The following is a 22,014-nucleotide window of genomic DNA, read 5'->3' on the forward strand; positions in this document are numbered from 1 at the left end:
AGATATGACAATCAAGTAGGCTGTTTTGAGAGGCATTTTTAAATGTGGTAGAGAAAGGAAAAGGGCACCACAGGCAGTCTTTCCTAGAAAATGATGAATGAGCATTTTACATGATTCAATATATTTCTAGCACTTAATTGCTAAGTCACCTATTATGATCTGATTAAATGCATGCCTACCTTTCCTGATCCCTCCATCAGAAGCGCACGTGTAATCACCTGCCGTCAGAAGGAAACATGTTTCCCCTCTTCTGTTTTTGTCTCTGGTACTAGAGCGTCTGATGGGGAGCCTTTCTGGGGGTGATAATGGCGGCTCACTTCCTGTACTGTCGTCACCTGATAACACTGGTCACAGCACCATGCCCATTGACAGACAGTGATGGATGAGGAAATGAGACAGTACAAAGAGTTTACACCAAATGTCCATAGTCCAGTCACTCAATATACAAAACGCAATAATCACATCACAATAAGAAAAAGAACCATCATCACTCATCACAAAAAAATACATGGCACAAAATGGAAATGTATTGAAAGGGAGAGAAATATTCTTTCAGAAATTTTTATCCCTTGTTTGTGTTTTATCTGATAGATAATTGACTTTCACGCAAGTAGTGTGAACTCAAAAAAAGTAGGACAAAAAAAAGTACACAATTTACCTCATAATTTTTTACATGCTATCCAGTTGCTGTGAGTAGGAACACTTTAGAGTCTATTTATGGAAAAATTCTCAAGCAAATGTTTATTTTTGTATCTCTTTAAGAGGCATGATTTTATTATTTCTCTAAAACTTATTTCAAAACAAAACTTAATGAGAATAGTTGCAAAACATAAAAACTGCACGTCCAGATTCCATTTTCCTACTTCCAGTTTGAAGTAGGAAAATATTTTTGAAGCATACAGGGGACAAGATCAGCTTCTCCAAGTGCCCTTGAAATAACTGTTTACTCTGTATGCGGCCAGATATCTTCACATCTTACCAGTCTACCTATTAGCTTGTCATTGCATTATTTCCCAGAGATGAGTCTGTCCTCTTTGCCCATGCTCTTCTTAAGGGATATGAATAGGTGCACTGAAGAGAGACTAAGGCGAGCAACTAAACTCTCCCTTTCATAAAGTCATTCTGAGCAATCATCAGACATATATTGAGAGAATTTGCAGAGAAATCTACTAAATGAACATAAGGGTTGTGAATAAATTTTTTAAGAGAAGTTCGGGTATAGCCATATTTCCTTTCTGATTGCCTCATAAAAACTTCTGGAAGCAGGTTAGCTGTGGTGGCACAGGTTGCAATCCCAGCTACTTGGGATACAAAGATGGCAGGACTGTGGCTGGAGGCCAGCCCAGGCAAAAATGGTAACAGGACTGTATCTCAAAAACAAGCTTAGCGTAGTGCCTATAGTAACAGTTATATAGGAGACATAAGTAGGTAGATAGCTGTCCAAGGTCACCGCAGGCAGGCAAAAAGCTTAAGACCCTATGTGAAAAATAAACTAAAAGCAAAAAGTGTTGGTGGCACAGCTCAAAAGTATTGAGTTCAATCCCCAGTACCACAAAAAAAAAAATCAAAAGTGAACCCTAAGGAAGGACCTCTAAACATGACATCCACCTTTTCTTTTGTTTTTATTATTATTTGGTACTATTTCTAAATGATACATGGGATTGTAAGTCATTTTGCTATAAGCGAAAGATGAAATATATTTAAATTGTAGAGAATAGATATAAATAACCTTAATTTTTTATACTAGTATAAAATCTATTTGAATTGTTAATCTATAAGATGTTTCATCTGTACCAGCTGTAAGACTATGGGTAACACCCTTGAATACAAGTTTGGCACACTGAATATCAAGCTACAGTCTATTAACTCTACAATACCTTTAGCAATGGAGGGGATCAAGAATTCAGTGAATTTTAAACAGTTAGCAAAAACTCAGTTCTAGAAGTAAGTAGGGCCAAAGTATAGTGCATAAAAAAGGAAATCCACAAAGAAATTCAATGTTGTCGTTATTATCCACACAGATCACTCATGCCTTGAATAGTGGTGGGTTGACTACATAGCATGGGATCTTACCTCACCTAAAGGGTTATATTGAGTTGTCCTGCCTAATTTAAAAACAATGAAAATTTAGTCACTCTTCCAGACTATTACTAAGAAAGATCTTTGCTATTGAAAGATTTATCTTCCATATCACCTCTTTGGTGTTTGGGCCTTTGATGTGCAAGCATCCATTCTCCTTAAATAACTGCTTCTTGTGAATTAAGTTGAGATGCATAGCACCACATGGCACAGGTAAAACTGAGACAAACCACACCAAGCCAAATGATATGCAGATCAACATGATGAGGATGAAGAATGGAAAATGGCCAATATCATACCATCACATCGTGCAGAGAAACAAAGAAACATTGGCACAGAAGCAACAAACGGGCAAAAGAAAATATTGGCACCATCAGCAAAGGTCATTCCCACTAAAGCAAGAAAACTCTATAGACCAGCTATATAGACTTCTATGTGGGGTTCATTTAAAAATGCTACGGTCTAATTATCTGCAAGCCTAACACACATGCACACATTTTGTGAACAAATAAGTCTGAAACATCTGTTCATAAACAGTTACAGAAAAGGAGAATGGCTGCCTTCTGCCTAAGTGCATACTGGTCTATAAAGTGTTAAATGACATGCATTTGAAATTGTGTCTTACCTGATCTGTTATGCTCCAGAAGTAGGTTGTCTTTGCCCAGACAAGTGTCACTCTGTGTGCTATTGCAGGCCATATTTAGTTCTGTCTTACAGAATATAGGTGAGCTTGCCTGAGGAGCAGGAGGAATGTGCTTCTTTCTTTTTCTTGGAAGTTTCTGCTTCGCCATTGCCAAGGAGTAATACATTCCAAAATTGTTGACAATGACAGGCACTGGCATAGCTATTGTCAGCACTCCAGCCAGAGCACACAAGGCTCCCACCAGCATCCCTGACCATGTTTGGGGGTACATATCCCCATAGCCCAGGGTAGTCATGGTCACCACAGCCCACCAGAACCCAATGGGAATGTTTTTGAACTGCGTGTGCTCACTGGCTGAAGGGTCATTAGGTTGAGCTCCTACTCTTTCTGCATAATAGATCATTGTAGCAAATATCAAAACTCCTAGAGCCAGGAAGATGATCAGCAGCAAAAATTCATTAGTACTAGCTCGAAGAGTGTGTCCAAGCACCCTCAGACCTACAAAATGGCGGGTGAGCTTGAAAATTCTCAGGATCCTCACAAACCTTACCACCCTGAGGAAGCCAAGTACATCTTTAGCAGCTTTGGATGACAGCCCACTGAGTCCCACCTCTAAGTAGAAGGGTAGGATGGCCACAAAGTCAATGATATTCAAGAGGTTTTTGATGAATTCAAGTTTATTGGGTGAAAAAACAATACGGACTAAAAATTCAAAAGTAAACCACACCACGCACACGCCTTCCACGTATGTCAAGGCAGGATCTGTTTCGATTTCGTATTGTAGAATGGTTGTGCCATTGATGACTGGTTCGGTCTTGTTTTTAACAATATTGAAAGCTTCGTGCGTCTCCAGGCAAAAGGTCGTGATTGAAACCAAGATGAAGAATAAAGAAGCAAAAGCAATAAACTGTAGAAGAAAAAGAAATAAAAATATAGAGTGATCTGAACCATAATGTACTTGATCAAAATCTAAGAGCACTGATCACTGTAAATAGAAAAGAACAATAGCATATTTGGAGATTTCACTTGAAATGTTTCTCAGGTAAAAGAAGGGATCTGTACGTAACATAAATCAAAGTGTACATCTAATATGTTTCAAGTTCTGTTTTCAGCTTCTATAGATGCAAAGTTTTGCTTTATGTTGGAAAACAATTTCTTGAAACTTTTGCATAAGAAAGTATAGCCTGTGGAGAAAGCATGAAAATTATTGCATAAGAATTTTAAAGAGCAGAAAGCTGAAAAAGAAAAAAATTAGACACTGATTCCAAATACTGCTAGAAGTCTTCATATATCAGATCAACTTTTGCACCTATAAATGTAAGATGTATTACACATGGAGGGAAATTTGGAAGCCACTCAAATTTAATTGTAGGTTTCTATTTATAAGTAAAATGCTCTGGATATCATGAAGTGTGAACCTGAAAAGAATCTGCAATATATACTACCAACTAAATTATATCAACATAAGATGGAGACTTGTCCAATACAGTAAATCTAGGAAGGAAAAATAAAGCATCAAGATGGAAAGCAGAGAAACTGAGTTAAGGAAAAAAATTAAAAGACAACTTTCTTCTTCTATGAAAAAAGATCTCAAAGTGTTGTAGCAATAAATTTTAAAGTTCTAGTTTCGTTTCAACTCTTTTTCATTTCTTCAGTCAATACTGTATGAACACACACACACACACCTACTAACACAGATTGATAATGAATTCCAATTTATATAGTTCTGACTAGAAGCACACACTACTAAAGTCAATCTATATAATTAATTCATATCAATCTACATAACAACACTCCCACTACCCCATTTTATAGTTCACTAATACCAAGCATAGAGCATTTAAGTCATTTTTCTTAGATCATCTGATAGAAAATGATAAAACTAAGACACTAATCTGACAAGGTTGACTCCAGATTCCATTTCCTTAACTTATCAAATACTCAGATGTAGACTAGAAATAGGATGAAAACCAACTTTTACCTAGATTGGGGTCACAAACTTATTAATATTCAGGATCTGAATATTTGAAACCCAGGTGTTTGAGTGAATGGCACTGTACTGGCAGGTTTTGAAATGGCTGGCAGGTTTCTGGTGCTCTCTCATAATACCGTCAGAGTTAGCATTCCAAATGAACAGATTATTCCTTGAATGTCCAAACAAGTGAACCTCCTACTGTGAAATACTATTTCTCCATTCACTATTTCTCTTTGTATAAGGAAATACACAACTTTTAATCCACTAGTTGTCATAGTAGCACAAAGATCCTATACACATTAGAAATGGCATCTTTTAAGGGAAGAATTAATTACCCTTGATTGACAAATTGCTCTTAATCTAAGGTTCAGAGTCATATTTGCTTCTGATTCCACTTAAATCTTTGTCATTAGAGTCTTGCTAGTATTTGCCTGCTGATTCTTCCCTCCCACACTCCCCTCACTTCCCACTTTAGTCTCTCAGGTTAAATGCAAAGTTTTAGTGCACAGCGTCTAACTATGAGGCAGTTAGAGCATAAAAGAATTAAATTGCAGTTGTCTTTTTTGATTCTAATATTCTTCAGTCATTTCTTTTCAATTGTCTTTTCAGTCTCAAACTCCACCTGCATTTATGTGGCATATTGAGATGTCTCAACATTTTGCTCTTTCAAAATCAGGCTTCATATGTGCCTGCCCAGATCCATACAACAGGAAAATGTTGTAACACATGTTGAAGCTTATCAACGTAAAGTGTTGGGACCTTTTCTAATGAAATGTGTTCCAATCTTTTATGCATTCATTCATTCAGTAGATGTGTATTAGAGGTCAGACCACAGGTTAGGTTCTTGGTTTACTAGTAGTTATCAAGACAAATTCCCCTGCCTTTGAGAAACTCACAGTGTGTGTATTAAGAATACAGACATGAAATTTATTAGTCATTATAATCAATGATTACTTCATTGATTGTAATCAATTACATAATTATTATTGTCATAAATACAATGAAGAAAAAATATAGGCTACTTCAAAAGGATTTAAAAATGAACTACATTTAGATTGAGGGGTTGTTCAAGCCTTTGACAAAATGTCCTTGAACTGAAATTTGAGGGATGTGCAATGGTCAACCTGGAAGAAAATGGGAGATTTATGTATCTCACAGTAAGAAGCTTTAACAAAACAACAAAAACTCTAGCTGTTTTGGTTTTTTTTTTAAATCTTACTTTCTCAATTGATCTTTGACTATCACACCACAAAAGCCCATAGGCTTTTGCATTGTTTTGGATGTATATATCCCAAAATCTACTTTTCAAAAGGTTAGTCCTTTTTTCTAAGGAAACTTAAATCAATCAGAAATGTTACCTGGGTTTTAAAATGAGGCAGTAAGGTGACTTCAGAGCATCTTAATTACTGACAGTGATACTTAAGGTTTGTTGCCCTATAGAATTAACTTGTCTCAAACTGCTGTACCAGCCCCATTGCTTGATAAAATGTGAAAACAGAAGATGTATATTAAAATGTTTTTATTTAAAGCACTAGGCAAATGTTAGAAATCATTTTATATTTTAATATATTTTCAAAAAATCTAATTATAATCATATGAATTTCTAGAACCTAATGTTTATGTTTACTAAAGGAATTATATCATAGGAAAAGGTCAACTGAGTCTTTAAACATCAAACTTAATGGTTGGAACATAAGTGATGAATCATCCTGTAGTTGGAAACAGTTTAAATTACCCACTTACATTCCTGGAAGAAGAGGGTAGTACAACGACTCCATTCATTAGAATAAACATGGATAGAAAGTGTACACAAATTCAAATTCATTATCCTCCCATTAATACTGGAACATTTTATGTAGGGAGAAATAATATGCATTTAAATGAGCTTTCTAGGTGACATATATATATATAAAACTATATCTATATATATATAGTTATATATATAGTTAATTTGAAAAACAACTTCTAGTGTGTCTTTTAATAGATTGATAATACGGGTTATCAAATGAATTGGAATTGATTTCAAAGCACCTGTAGACACTTAAACAAATCATCTAAAGCCTTAATAATAATAGTTCACTACATCCTCAGTAATGTGTCTATATCTGTGTGTATATTTTGACATAATTCTGGATTCTACACAAACACTTGTGAGGAAATAAAACATCTGAACAGCCTATAAATACACATAATGGTAAGATAAAATTTTGGAAACTAAAAGCTGTCTATTTTTGTAAGCTATTTGGTACTTGTATTTATCCATGTTTATTAGCATTATTTAAAGAACTATAACAAGGACTTAGAGGCTACTTTTTCTGAAAGCACTAACTCTTCACTGGGCCCATAGATGTCTACAGATACCTCTTGGTAATTAAAAGCAGGATAAAGCTTAGCATCCCACCTTCATTTTGTTATTGGCTTTGATCTGAGTCATTATGTCCTGCAGTCACCTTGGATTCCAAGGTCTGATCAATAAACATCTTGTGATGAGTTAAAACTGCCCTCAGGCCACACAGCAATTTTCATATCACCCACAAAGCTCCACCTGACCAATTATGAGATAAAGATCCACTAGCCCAGTTTGACCAAGACTGCTTAAATAAGCATGTGTCTTGCCCCACCCTCCGAAGCTCATGTCAGTACCCCCTAAGATAGAGCTAAGGGTGCTGGCTCCTTGGTCATCCCAATATAATCGTATTATTAAAGTTCTTTCCTGGTTTTCACTATTAACATTTTCCGTCTGGTGTTTGAGGCAAATTGCCAAGTCTGATTTGCTGGCATCCTCCCAGAATTGGGTCTCTGGCCTAACAAACAAGCAACAGAGCTACATTATGATTTTGTACTTTTATCATTATCCTTTAGTGTTTTCATAGCTTCATATAGCTTTAGTTTTTAAGTAATTGGTAAATATGCTGGAATGAGATAATTTAAGATAGGAAAATAAAGAGTATCTTACAAAGAAACAAGCTTTAGCAATCCAAATAAAAAATAACATTCAACTCAGAAGTAGGTGATCATTTTGATTAAATAAAAACAGTAAACAAGCAATTTTTTAATTTGTAAAAGCTAAAGATATTAGGCATGATCTGGAATGAGAGGGTTGTAAGAAACAACAAAAATATACCTCATAATGGCATGATGGGAATTTAGAGATTGGCCTCTGTCAGGTTGAGAGTAGAGAATTTGGAAAGAAGTTGAAGTTTGAAGAGAGATAAAAGGAAAGGTCTCTAATGAGAAGAAGCAAGAGCCCATAATGTGAAGTCAGGCAAATGATAAATCCCTCCACAGGTGCACAAACAGAACGTTGGAGAAGCAAGGGAAAATATTAAAGTTCAAAATGATCTTTCTCTGTTATGCCTTCAGCAAAAACCTGTTGTGCAAAAGCAGCTTAATGTTAATGACACTTTAAATAAATGAAGGTATTGAGCCAAGGGAAAGCAAAATGGAGGATAAAATTACTGATGGAAGGAAGATACCCAGAGAGGTTCAAAATCACAGAAGAGTAATAAATAAGGGTCAAAAGCTATTTGAAGAAATTTGACTCCCATGAAAATCCTTGGAGATTTTTGGGAGACTACAAAGCCTATCATGAATGAATAGAATCTTAGTTTATTAGCAGTTTAGTTTGAGTATCAAATGAATGGCTGACCCTAAAAGCTTTGAAGACCTGGAATCAGCCAGAGGCAAACACTTGGTTGCATTATCAAGGACTTGATGGACTTTATCTTTGAACTTAATTGTAAGGTCTTTAGACAAAGAAAATGTCTGTGCTTCTGGTTCACTTAATATAGGTGGTAAATGTAAAGTTATATTGAATAATATTAAGAAAAAGAAATTTAATAAAGAGATGGTACAGAAGATTTTATTTTTCTTTGTCCTTCACTGAACTGAGAAATCGTTTAAGGACTGAAATTATGTCATATTCATTTTTTTAATCTCCAGTTCCCGGCATGATCATTAGTATTTATTAAGGTAGAAGAGATGAATAGAAGGATGGAAGAATTACTGAAAAAAAAATAAATGAGAAAAAGGTATGCCATATTTCCATGGGAAATAAAATGATATGAAGTAAAAAAAAAAGTAACAGAAGTTAAACAATAAAGTAGGAATATTGACAAAAATAGCCAAATATACTACAGAAACCAATTGAACTGGTCCACTGGTCCAACTGTTGCCAGTAATAGTTTCTATTCAGTTTGTTAGCAATATCTTAGGGAGAAATTAGGGAAAGCTTATACTGCCAATTCTCTTGTACATTTTTCTACTATGTCAACACAACAGATTCCTAAGACATTAAATGAAAATAATATTAACCCTGTAAAATAGTTAAAATGTTAGTAAGTTCTCCAGACAAGGTGTATTATATATATTGAATGCACATAAATCACACATTGTTATAGGGAGTTCCAGAAAGGAAATACTTTTTTCAAAATTGACTTGTGGGTCTAATAAGTAAGGACTTTTTCTGTATAAGTCCAGTATCCATGTTAGCTGCAGAAAGTGCCAATACTCTTCCTTTCTGCCATTACCTATCTAGGGAAGAAATACCCAAAGTCCAGGCTCTGCATAGAGGCTATAATATCAAACTACCTCAATATTCAAGTATATTTCCAGGTATGTATAATAGAAAGAGCAAAAGTGGAGAAAATGTAGACTATTTTAATTTTCCTCATTTTCTCTTTCCTGTTAGTATTAGAATAAGTAAAATTGAGCTCTATAACTTACTCATGAATGCCAAAACTTTCAAAACTGTGGGTGAAACTTATTAAGTATGCCTTTATGGGTCTCCTGTGGCCTAGGGACACTGATACTTAGTGATTTCCCCACACGTTTTTTAACCGATTATACATGATCACAAGTTGCTCAAAGAGAAGGACAAAAACGTATCCTCAGAGTCAAGGACAGAGTGGCCAAAAGCAAAAACCAGGCACTTATTTCCTGTCACAGAAATCATAGAGGAGCACTATTTTAAATATAGTAATTGAGTATGCAAGATCCCATTAGCCCCAACTCCAAATCTGTTACTTCATCTTTCTATTAATTAATGATCAGGAACCTTGACCTATACTATAAACCTAAAAGGGGGAAAATTGAAGAAAAATGAAATCTACCTTTCTTTTTAAATTGAGGTTAATGAGGCAATTTAATATTTGAAAATTAGTATTATGGGAAATATTTAATAGGTTACCTAAAATATATGCTAAGGAATTTCCATTTTTATAATCCCACATGAGATAAATCTATATTTTATTGTATATTTTTCAAATAAGAATTCATTTTTATGCTCTTGCTACTTTCTTAAATAATGAAATAAAGACATGATCAAAGTGCTTTATATGCATGTACGGATGTGTCATGATGAAACCCCCTATGATGTACAATTTAATATGCGCCATATAAAAAGACATGAGAAGAGCTAGGACTTCCAATACTGAAGTATCAGAAGCTCATGGAGCCCTGTAATTAAAAATTTTCATTCTTAGATATTTACTATGATAAAACATTTACATAAAAGTACAAGGATAGATGCAGAATGATATACAATAAAAACATTATTTGTACTTTTAAAAATGTAAATTTCAGGCTGGCATGGAGGTTTATGCTTAGAATCCCAGTTATTTGGGAGGCAAAGATTGGAAAGATCATGGTTTCAGACCAATCTGGACTAAAAATTCATGAGACCACATTTCAACTGAATGGGTGGATGCAGTGACACACACCTGTCATCACAACTATGTGAGGAAGCACAGATAAGAGGTTCACAATCCAGGATGGGCTGGGCATAAAGTGAGACTCTGCCTCAGAAATCACCAACACAAAAAGGGCTTCTGAAGTGGTTCAAGTAGTAGAGTGCTTGCCCTGCAAGGGCAAGGCCTGAGTTCAACTTCCAGTCTCCACTAAAAAAGGCCTAAGACACAAAAATATGTAGAGTTTAATCCCAAAACAAATTATCAAGAAACACTATATTCTTATTAGTGGTGATATCTGGGTGATGCATTGGATGAGAATGTTGCTAATAGATAATCTTGTCTACATGTTAGAATTTTGCACAGAAATTTTAGTCATGTGTTACAGGTTTAATTTTATAGAAAAATCAAAGAAGATAATAAGCAAGAGGGGATTAAACTTGGATCATTCTGAATGACCATTAAGCTGATTTTATTAGTCCACAGAAATTATACATAAGAAATTTTTCATTTTTCTTCTGCCTTATAGCATCTGAAACAGTAGATGCTCTTAATTGTGTGCATATTCAAGTCCTTTGCACTAGCTTGGCCATATTAGCAAGAATGGGATGTTGTGCACAAAGCATGGTCTCAGAGAGAAAAAATATTTCTTTCATAAGTCTGTCCTCCATGGACCAGCCAAATAGGAGCAACTCGGGCCCAGGATCTACTACTTCCATGCAGAGTTGCCAAATAATTGAGATTCATTGGAGGCTGACAAAGTCAAGTTTTCTTCATCCAAGCCTTACCATTTAAAAGTAGAAACACAGATTTTACTGCATTTATAGTGTTGAATTAGACTGACGAAAACTGATCATTCTATAATGGAGATACCATACATGTTTACCAGTTCAAACATCAATGGAAAAGATTAAGCTTCAGACATCTATATAAACACGTACATGTACATGACATGTTATACACATAGCTACACAAGACATTATATATCTATCTATCTATATTATATATAGATATATATGACAGCAAACACAGACATTCATATGTGGAACTAGGTATAGAAATTGATTTAAAGCAATATAACATTTCATTCCTCAGATAAGGGACTATACCTACATATTACCTTTAGTTACTGACATTTATATGACTCCTAATAAATATTTTCAACCCAGTTTTTTAATATCCTTATTCAATATAAAGACACGATACCTCTTTTGCACTTTTATTCCTAGCCCATAGACTGATTTCAGTATAATTGCATTTGTTTGTTTAGAGTAAAAGTCAATCCACAGATGAGGAAGACGTGCACGTATTATTGGTGTTATAACAGTGAATTATGGTATATAAAGCTAGATAGCTAGAATTACAAATCATCAGCTACAAATACACAGCATAATTTTACTTTCCTCCATCTCATGATAAGACTTAAAGTGTTTTCTAACTAAAATATTTCATGCAAATAATTTTTATAATTGTTTTATTAGACTGAAGAAAAATTCCACACTTCTCAATCTTAAGAATGATTTTTTAAAATATTTAGAAGAGTGCCTGCCTAGCAAGCTCATGGCTCTGAGTTCAAACCCCAGTACCACAAAAAAAAAAAAAAAAAACTAAACCAAGCAACATAATTCATGACATAAGCCATAACTGAAACTTCTAAATCCCAATTATTTGAAACCTATTTCAAAATTTCCATTTTTGATATGTTTAATATGAGTTTCCTTCAAATGATTTGATTTGTCTTGGAATGATATGAGCTACCCCAACAGTATCAAGGTTTAGAAGGTCACATGACTAAGTCCTCTCTAACATGTCTTTCTACAGGTCAGCAATAATCTTCCAAAGTGAATTTTTCAAGAATATCTGTTTTTTACTTAATTGAAGGTGAGAGAAGAGATGATCAGGTGAAGTTGAGGGTAAAGTGAAGTGAATAGCTTACAAATGCCTGTCAAAAAAGATTATCTGTGGTAAGTCTGTTTCTTTCAGCATTATAGCACTGTGATCAAAACATACCCTACACTGCCATGGATGCCTGTGTCTCCTATAGTACCACCTTTGCTATTCCATGACACCAAAGTGTCCAGGGCCTCAGTCTCAAATATTACTGCTTTCTTTTTCCATATCTTCATGTTTGGTAATCTTTTCTAGAAATATGACGTTTTGACCAGGGAGCTGGTACACTCTAATGAATACCCATGTGTAAAAATACTAAGACTTCAGTATCTACTTGCACTTTTGCAAGTAGTTGCAATTCTTTCCAGAGGACAGAGGCAATTTGTATGACACACACACAAACACATACAAGTTCCCATGTAAATTGTAATTTGCTTACAAAAAACAGAAAAGCCATATTTAACATCTGGAGGGGATTGATTGGCTATATAATTTAGAAGGATGAAGGATGGATCTTAGCAAAAGATATCAAATTGTCATTTGAGCTCTTCTAATGGTCCTCAGCAGTTTCTGGGGTCTGTAAAGTCTAGTTTGTAGTAATGCTAAAATATTTTTTGCCTTTTACCTTTCCTTTCCTAACTTACAGTGGAGCTTTTCAAGACTTCATGACTTGGTATCTCAACAAACTGAATGTAGAGCAGGTATCAAATACTCCACCCATTCTCTATTAGTCCAGACTTGAAAAAGATTTGCAAAAAACATAAAATAATGCCACTATGCGCGTTTTATTTTTTTCTTTTTTGCAATTAGTTTCTTTTTAAAAAAATTTTTTTTTCATTGAAAATGCTCACATCACTGAATAATTTTTCAGTACAGGAAAATAGGTTTCTCCTACTCCTTTCATATATAACTTGTGTGACCAAATAGGATACTGTACCTGGTCACAAGGTCTTCAAGCTGATCTACAGAAAATTCAGGTTTTTTATTTGGTTGTTAAAAAATAACCATAAATTTACTTGTTGATTATTTTAAAATACCACAAATGAAGCAATCTCTAATCTATGCAATCCTTGGTACTCACAAAAATGTAGAATAATTAGAACTATCCAGATCCACTGAATAAATATTGGACTCTCTTAAAATGTGTTGATCTCATCTATCTCTGTAAATCCAAATATCAATGTTAATCTCCAATTTATACCTTTTGTTTGTGATTCATAACTTCCAAATCTGTGCCTTTCTTCAAGTCTCAATTAAGTGACCAATAGTATGAAGGTAATCACAATAAGAATTTACACATTTGATTATTAAAATTTTCAGAACTCCAAATTCTACTCACCTAATATATTGCCTTTGTTATTCCATTCCATTATCTATTTCTGTACTTTCGAATAATCCCGTATCAATTACAAAATTTGTATTTGTTTCACAATTCACTTTTGTGTGTGAGGGTGTGTGTGTGTGTGGTGCTGGGGATTGAACTCAGGGTCTGTGAGTGTGCTAGGTAAACACTATACCACTTGAGCTACCCACCCCAGCCTTTTTGTTGTATTTTGTGTATGAGACAGGGTCTGGCACCACCTTTTGCTTTGACTGGCCTCAAACTCAAAATCTTCCTATCTCTGCCTCGTATGTAGCTGGAGGGGTCACAGGTATGTATCACCACACCCAGGTTACAACTCATTTTTCTTTCTCATCACCTTCATCTGTAGACTCACTGAATTATGTAAATTCTCAGACTCTAAATATCAACATATTTTTCTCCCTTTTATCCATTCTCAGTGCCAAGGGCTTAGTTTTTAATCTGTCTTTAACTTTTTTCCTGGAATAGTAGGAATAATCCTAACTTCTTTAAGGAAGCAAATGTTATGATGTCACTTACCTGCTTAAAACATTTTAATAGCTATCAATTATTGGATAACACATGATTTTAATACATCTTTTTTCAAGTAATTTCTTTATGTGGACCTTAACTAATATTCCTGTTGTAAATATCGCCATCTATATGATGTGCAAGTCTTTCGCCTCTCCATATGCAGTTCCTTCCATCTGAAATACACCTGTTTCCTTTGCATGACTAACAAAGAACTATAAAGTATTCAAGTCTTAACTAAGAAATCACATTGTCTTTCAAAACATCCCTGAAATTTGAGGCAAAAGTAAGTGCTTTCTTATTAAATTTAAATAATGCTTAATGTTAGGAAATATATGGCCACACCAAACATTAAGACTTAACTTCTCCTTTGTTAATTTATTTACATCCAACCACCTCCCCCAAATAAATTTTTAAGACAACTTATAAAAACAGCACACATAGAAGAATAGAAACAAAAGTAAAACTACAAAAAGAAGTGCAAAGTAAGGGAAGTAAACAGGTTGTGAGTGTTCCCAAGAGCAGGGCAATGTCTGAGAAGTGAAGGAAAGAGAATGCTTTAAGGAAAAAGGATTAACAATGTCAATTTCTGCAGAGTCCAAACAAGATAAAAATGCCTATTAGATGAGATAATTAAGTCATGAGAAGATTCCTTTATCAAATCATATTTTGAAGAGAATATAGATTTCATAGAATTAATAAACTAGTTGGTACTGAAAAGTGTAAAGTGTAAATGTACACACACACACATGCACACATTATGTATTCTTGAGGGTTTAAATACATTTCTCAATAGAGATCACTGCAACATTTAATTTTTCTGCTAGAAACATTAAAAAATTGGTTAATTCTAGCAAATGTAAAAGTTACCCAAGCAATAACAGCAGTAGACCATCATCCCATCATTTCTCTCTCTCTCTCTCTCTCTCTCTCTCTCTTGCTCTCTCTCTCTTTCTCTCTCTCTCTCTCTCTCTCTCTCTCTCTCTCTCTCTCCCTGCCTACTATCTGTCTATCTACCAATGTAATCCATGTATACAGGTATGTATTTTGAGACATGGTCTTGCTACAACTGTAGTTGAATACTACTACTGAATGTTCCTGCATGCTATTACCAAAATTGTCTAAAGAATAGACTTTCTTAAAATCTATAACCAATCAGTAAGCCATGGTAACTATGTGATTGTTTTTATATTGTTTTTAACTATCTAACCAAAATCTAACTGGGTATCTCTTGACCTGAGGAGAATCAGGAAAACAGTAAATTCAGGGATATGCTTCTAATAACACTTCTAAAGGACAAATAAGAGAAAATAAAGAAACTAATAATAGCTTTAAGAAGCTAGTAGCAATGTTGCCTTCACATGAGAAAGATGGAAATCTTAAATAAGATGTATATTTTTCTTCTGAAAATAATGATAATAATGACAATATTACTAGTAAAATTAATGAATACATCTCTCCTAAGAATTTCATCTCATTTAATTCTACCAATTTATTGCATAGTAAGCTCTGTTACCCCATTTTACAGAGAACAATATTGAGGATTAGAGAGTAGGGACAAAGCCCTCTACCTTATAGTTTACATTTCTCTCTGAATGTATCTTTTTCTTACAAGAAATTTTAATTCTACTGAAAGCAAAGACTTAGAACAAAACTACTAGAATGTAGTGTTTATATATGTGTTTCATTCACATATATAAATGTAAACATGTATACCTATGCTACATTTTGATCATAAATAATGCAAGAATAATAAATTCTGGAGAATGAAATTCCTGAGTTTTTGTGCCTCTTTTGTTTTATGGATTTTTTATATACAGTACTTTTCAAAGTCTTTATAAAATGGATGATACACTAATCAAATGCTGGTTCCACATACACAATGAGAACTAACCAAATGGGAGTCAGACTAAACAAATTGTGTGTCCACTATTTGGAAAAATTAACTATACATTTTAGGGCTAAAGCCTCTAAAAAACTATATAATATGCACATATGGACAAGTATGAATTGGGCTCTTCCTTTTCCTTTGTATACTGCTCTTTTAATCTCTGTTTTCTAGCTAGAGAAAGAATTGGATGTTTTCATAGATTATTTAGCTCATTTCAGAGCTTTCAGAGCAAGGTTTACAGAACTTGCCCTTGATATAGAGACGACAGAAGGAAAACTGTTGAATATTTAATAGAGTTAGAAAATACTGCATTTAATATTCTCTTGAGCTTGCACAGTGCTGACTTAGAAGGAAACTCAAAGTGCTTCTTTCCACATGAAGACTCTTAAAAATCTAGTCCGTAAATCTTTCTCTAAAATGACATCCAAAAATTGAATGGCTACATTCTTAAAATTAATATATCTTTTAAAACATGCACTGAATGCTCTTTGTTAATTAGGAAAGCATGACTGTGAACATTGCTCCATGGTTTCATTTGGGATTTTTTGTTTTTATTTTTGTTTTTGTTTTTTTAGCATTTTGTTTCTTCACTTTAAAACTTTAACAGTTTTGGCCAGATTCTTACATAACTTTTGTCTTATTTCATTCTGCCTTTTGTTTTATTTTTTGCTTTGTTTAGATAAGAGATAAATTTTCAGAATGCTAAGCAAATCTTAAATAATTATTACACATCCAAAATGCTTTTTTGGTTTCAGTTTCTCAAATGTAAAAATTCCTTTAAACAGAGTAAGTTTTTAAAAAGACTAGAACTGGATAAAGAACCCTCATACCTAAAAATCCTTCTCAAAATGTTACAATCATTCACTTGATTTAAAAAAAATCCTGCGTAATGTCATTTCTTCTCTAATCTGCAAATTTCTTCATAGGTTGTTCATGAGTCTATAATTCAATAAATATTTCTTGTCTAACTACTCAGTTGAAGGTTCTCTGCTCTGAAATTCTGCAGAAACCAAAATTAATTCCTAGGTACAAAAGTATGTAACCTATTTGGGGGAACAGAATAAAGAAGTAAATGCCTTAAATAAAGGTAGACTATAGGCCATCAAACAAGAACAAAATGCTTAAAAGTTAGCCATCAATCCACATCCAGCTTGATCCATTCATATTTCTGCATGTACAGCAGCTAGCTCCTGTTGAGGTCATCAGTTGCAATCCTAATACCAAATCAATGGATAAATGGATATCTTTATGTTTGGCCTCTCAAATTTAGTAAATGCTAAAGGCATTTTAAGAGACACACTGATTCATTTCTAAAATACCTTGTTTTGATTTTGTCCCCACTTCTCTGAACAATATTTTTCAGTTTTCTGTTCTAAGTCCCCTCCTTCATCTGATCTCCAGATTTTGAAGTAGCCTATATAGAACTCATGTCCAAATCATTTCTCTACCTAGCGACTGGTACAAACCAAGCAGTAGAATCTATGTCTATTTGCTGAAAATTCCAAATTTTGATCTGTCCTCTCTAGATAACCTGACCTCTCTAGATAACTTGTTTTTGCAATTGCTTTCTTGTGGTTGCCACATTGTGCTACATCATCTTCATCATATTCTCTTCATTAGCAAAAAATCATTAGGTCCAGCTCACATTCAAAAGGGAAGAGCTGTTACATTTCTTAAAACCAGATGTAGTGGGATACACATGTAATCCCGACACTCAGGAGGTAGAGGCAGGAGGATCACAAGTTCAAGGCCAGTCTGGGCAGCATAATGAGACCCTGTCTCAAGAAAATGAAAATAAGAATAAATTTTTAAAAACTACATACACTTCATAAAGGGAGAAATGCCAACAACTTAGAGAAATATAGTTTTTCATGCATTTTTTTAATTTTATTTTTTAATGATTTTATTAGAATATAATGTTTGTGCAGAGTCTACACTGTGATATTTACATATGTGTTTAAAATATATCTTAGTTGGATTTACCCCTTCCATCATTCTCCCTCTTCCCACCTCCCCCCCTTTCTTAGAACAATTTCAACAGGTTTCATTCTTCTGTTTTCATATATGGATACAAAATACATCTACCCTATAACACCATTTCCCTTTTCCTTGTAAAACCCCTTCCCACTGGTACCCACCTCCAGAAAAGATTTATTTTTCCCTCCTGCCCTTCATTTTTAAAAAAATTAAGTATATAATGATAGTCCAAGGGGATTTTCCCTTGGTACATCAGGTCTTTATCTATCATGCTTTTATCAAATTAACCCTCTCCCATCTGTTACTTACTCCTTCTCTACCACCATACCCTCCTAGTATTCAACAGCTTATTGTATGTTGCATTATATTATACTCATGTATAGATGGGTTGTTTCTATATTTAACATTTTCTTTCTATCTCCCATCTCCTGTAGCCCCTTCAGATGGACTCACTAATACACTTTTATTCTCTCTCACTATATATATATATATATATAATATGTATTTATCATATACAAAATCATGTTTTGAAGAGCATATATGTTGTGAAATGGCTAATTCTAGCCATTAATTAGCATATACATTCCAGCAAATGATTATCATTTTCGTAGGGAAATAAACCACAGAAAGACAAGAATTGAATGATCTCACTCACATGCAGAATCTAAAAAAGTTGATCTCACAGAAGGAGAGAGTTGGATGGTGGTTGCCAGGAATTAGCTGGTTAGTCAGGTGTGGAGGTAATGTTGGTCAAAGGATAAAAACAAGCTCAAGAGATATAGGTGTTACAACATGTTGATTATAGTTAATAACAATACAATTAACCCTTGAACAACAGAGATGTTACAGGCACTGACCCCTATCTAGTCAAAAACCCACATATAACTTTAACAATTATTTAAAGTTTTTCTAACATGTGTTTTCAATTTGTAAAGTAAATTTGTATTACAAATTAAAAATCAAGTTCTTAAAAATATCAGCATGAAACAATTTTAAATCCTTTAAAAGTACTGAGAAAAAGCATGCTTTTGAAAACTGCTTAATGTTACAAAAAAGAGACATCTTTAAGTAATAAAAATGAAAACCCTAGCTGTGCAGATAATGTAGATAGTTCAAAGGGCAAAACAACTACTTAAGGTCCCCAGCTCTAGTCTATTGCTCACTTCTTATTGCTGGAATTTCATATTCATGTTTCCTTGTTAGATGACCAGGAGATGGTAAATATGATAAGCTGACATTTTCTTTACCCAAATTCCCCCACTCAGTGTCAGAGATGACAAGTTCTCAGCTGGTGATTGGCTGCTTTTGTTTCTTTGCCACCTTGCAGCTCAGGGTTTTCTGGGCATCTGTGTTGGCAATTGAAGAAGCTACAGTGCAGATGTTGAAGTGGCTGCTAATTTTGAGTCTCATCACCTTGATTTTCTTATCCTTTTCATCACCATCCTTTCTAAACTATCTTTAGGGAAAGGACTCCTATGTAATTGTGGTTTATAACCATACTACATATTCTTTGTGGTTATGTTGATGTCCTTTACTCCATAACTTCTTCCTGCACAGGTTTGGAATTATAGACCATGACCATGGGGTCTCTACATGTAGGAAAGTGGGTACATTTGCCTGAGGCAGGGACAGTGTTATTGGGCCTGGTCTACAAAAGTACTCTCCAGTCTCTGGTCCCCCTCCTAACTCACACTGGCAATTATGCTAGTAATTGCACAGATGATCTCCACAACATGGAAAACATCTGTAATGGCAACAGTTTGCTGCATATTTATTGCCTGAAATGGGAATGCCTACAGAGCCTATAGCATTTGGGGCCTCTGTACTACTTTCTCCTTCTGCCATGTCAAAGCCACAGGTTAACCATCTCTGACACTGTGAAAGTACCTCTTGTAGTTACTCTTCTTTATGACAACCTGGTGTCCAAGTACATCCTCCTTTGTGTCATTCTTGTTGAAACTGTAAATACTTCTTACATGAACCATCCTTTTGTTCCTGAAACCTTTTTTGCAATGACCTTTTTGTGTCCACCACACAGCTTCCAGTCTCCCAGGTCACTGTTCCTTGGGCCACTGTCATGGTACCAGGCTTAGTGTGACCCACTTAAAGCAGCTGCTGTGTCTCTGCCTCATTGTTTGTGTTGCACTTATAGTGAATGGGATCCCTGGTAGCAGCTGTGGGTCCTCTGGTAGTGTGATGGAAACAAGGCCTGGTCCGTGGTTTACTCAGGGCTCTTCGGAGTCTACTTTCCACTCCCTCTCCCAATCAAACTGTATATAACTTTCAACTCCCCAAAAGCTGAACTTCAAATAGCCTGCTGTGTGTGGTAAGACTTACTGGAAGTCATACCAATAACAGTTGATTAACACACACTTTGTATGTTAAAATGTCTTACATATGATGAAAAATACATGCGAACAGGGAGAGATCATCTTTTATTAATACATAATTTATTGCAATGTCACACTGCTCACAAGAAGAATCATCACTTGGCATTTTATTTCAAGGGTTTTTTTCCCCTCAGTGGTACTGGGGTTTGATTTCAAGTCCTGCACTTGCTAAGGGAAAATTCTCTACCATTTGATTCACACCTCCTGCCCCACTTGACATTTTCAGTGGACACTCGTAACAGCTGATCTTACCACAACAGAAGGTAACTATGAAAGTATTTATAGTACAGTGCTACTACCACTAATTTTATGTACTTACACTTTTATGTTTGTTTATTTATATTTGTCTTGATTATCCATGTTTTGGTCTATGTTTATGTGCTTATATTTTGATAAATTTTTTGTCTTTTACAATGGATTTGTGTATATTTTATGGTAGTAAAAATAGACTATTACCTACATATGTTTTGTGTATTTATGACATGCCTAAAGATATATTTTTATATTTCTAAGCTTAAGAAGGTGGGGAGGGAGGAACAAGGAGAGAAAGGGTGTGAATTTGATCAGGATTCATTAGATGCATATATGGAAATATCTCAATGAAACTTCTTTGTACAACTAATGTATACAAATACAAATGTAAAAGAAATCAAAGGTTAAAAAAAAAAACACTTCCAAATACAGTCAGTTTGGGGACTAAAGCTTCAACATTTGAAATGTGTGGTGGCACACATTGAGCCTCTGACAGCGGGTTGGTTGTCCTACAGTATAAACCAAGAGAAAGAAAAGCATCATGTCCCAAGTTGTTGTAGGAATAGAAAGGAGTTAGAATCAATGTTAAGAAGGTGGGAACACAGAGTGGGAGAAGGGATCAGAAAGGGAGTAGTTGGGGAACATAACTGGCATAAAAGTAATAAAAAATGCAGGCAATGAAATGGAGAAAACTCTGGGTATTACAAGAAATTGGAAATTTAAAATTGTTAAGTGATAATCTTATATGAGCGTCTTGGATTGAATCAGTGCCAAGTAATGGGCCTTTCCAGGGTAAGTAACTTCCATGGACGGCTCTGAGTACAAAAATGACTTCCAACATCAGGCGTGAGAAAAGCAGGATCGTGATAGGTATGTGTTAGTAATGGGCTGAGGTTGGTGGTGGGGCAGAGTTGAATAGGCAAAAGTTAGGAGAAAAGACAGACAATAGACTGCCATTTTGTGAACTGGATCACTTCAAATACTTTATCCAGAAAGCATATGTTGACAATGTTGGTAGTAAATTTAATACACATTTGAGATCCTTAAGTTTCTTATTACACGTTTGGGTAACTGAACATGCAAGTGAACCAGAGCCAAGACAAATGCTTTCATAATTTATAATGAACATGTCTGGGCATGTGAAATGCAAACGGGAAAAATGAGATCCCCAAACAAGACTGGTCAAGTGCTTCTACTCCCTTAGCTTGCAATGTGCTAATTTTCACAGTCAATTATTATTTTTCCCAACAAGATATTCCTCTTAATTTGGATGCATTTTAAAACTTTACAACAAAAAATTAGATAATTCTATTTTCTAGATGTCACAAAATGTTTTGCTAACTATAGGTAACTAAGA

The 22,014-nt window shown here is 34.6% G+C and overlaps 1 protein-coding gene across 11 annotated transcripts in view; it reads right to left on the bottom strand.

The window, feature by feature from the left end:
• Kcnc2 (potassium voltage-gated channel subfamily C member 2) overlaps nucleotides 1-22,014 on the bottom strand; it is a 263,474-nt gene that overhangs the window by 80,135 nt on the left and 161,325 nt on the right. For 5 of the 11 annotated variants that reach the window (XM_074083939.1, XM_074083935.1, XM_074083936.1 and 2 more), the window contains exons 3-4: nucleotides 2,705-3,629; nucleotides 180-344 (exon numbers count right to left, since the gene is read on the bottom strand). In XM_074083939.1, coding sequence (XP_073940040.1) covers nucleotides 180-344; nucleotides 2,705-3,629 — 1,090 coding nt within the window. Of the gene's footprint in view, nucleotides 1-179; nucleotides 345-2,194; nucleotides 2,299-2,704; nucleotides 3,630-22,014 lie in introns of all 11 variants that reach the window. The other 6 variants (XM_074083943.1, XM_074083941.1, XM_074083942.1 and 3 more) reach the window with 3 other exon arrangements.

Source organism: Castor canadensis, chromosome 8 (genome assembly GCF_047511655.1).
Source record: "Castor canadensis chromosome 8, mCasCan1.hap1v2, whole genome shotgun sequence".
Lineage (NCBI taxonomy): Eukaryota > Metazoa > Chordata > Mammalia > Rodentia > Castoridae > Castor > Castor canadensis.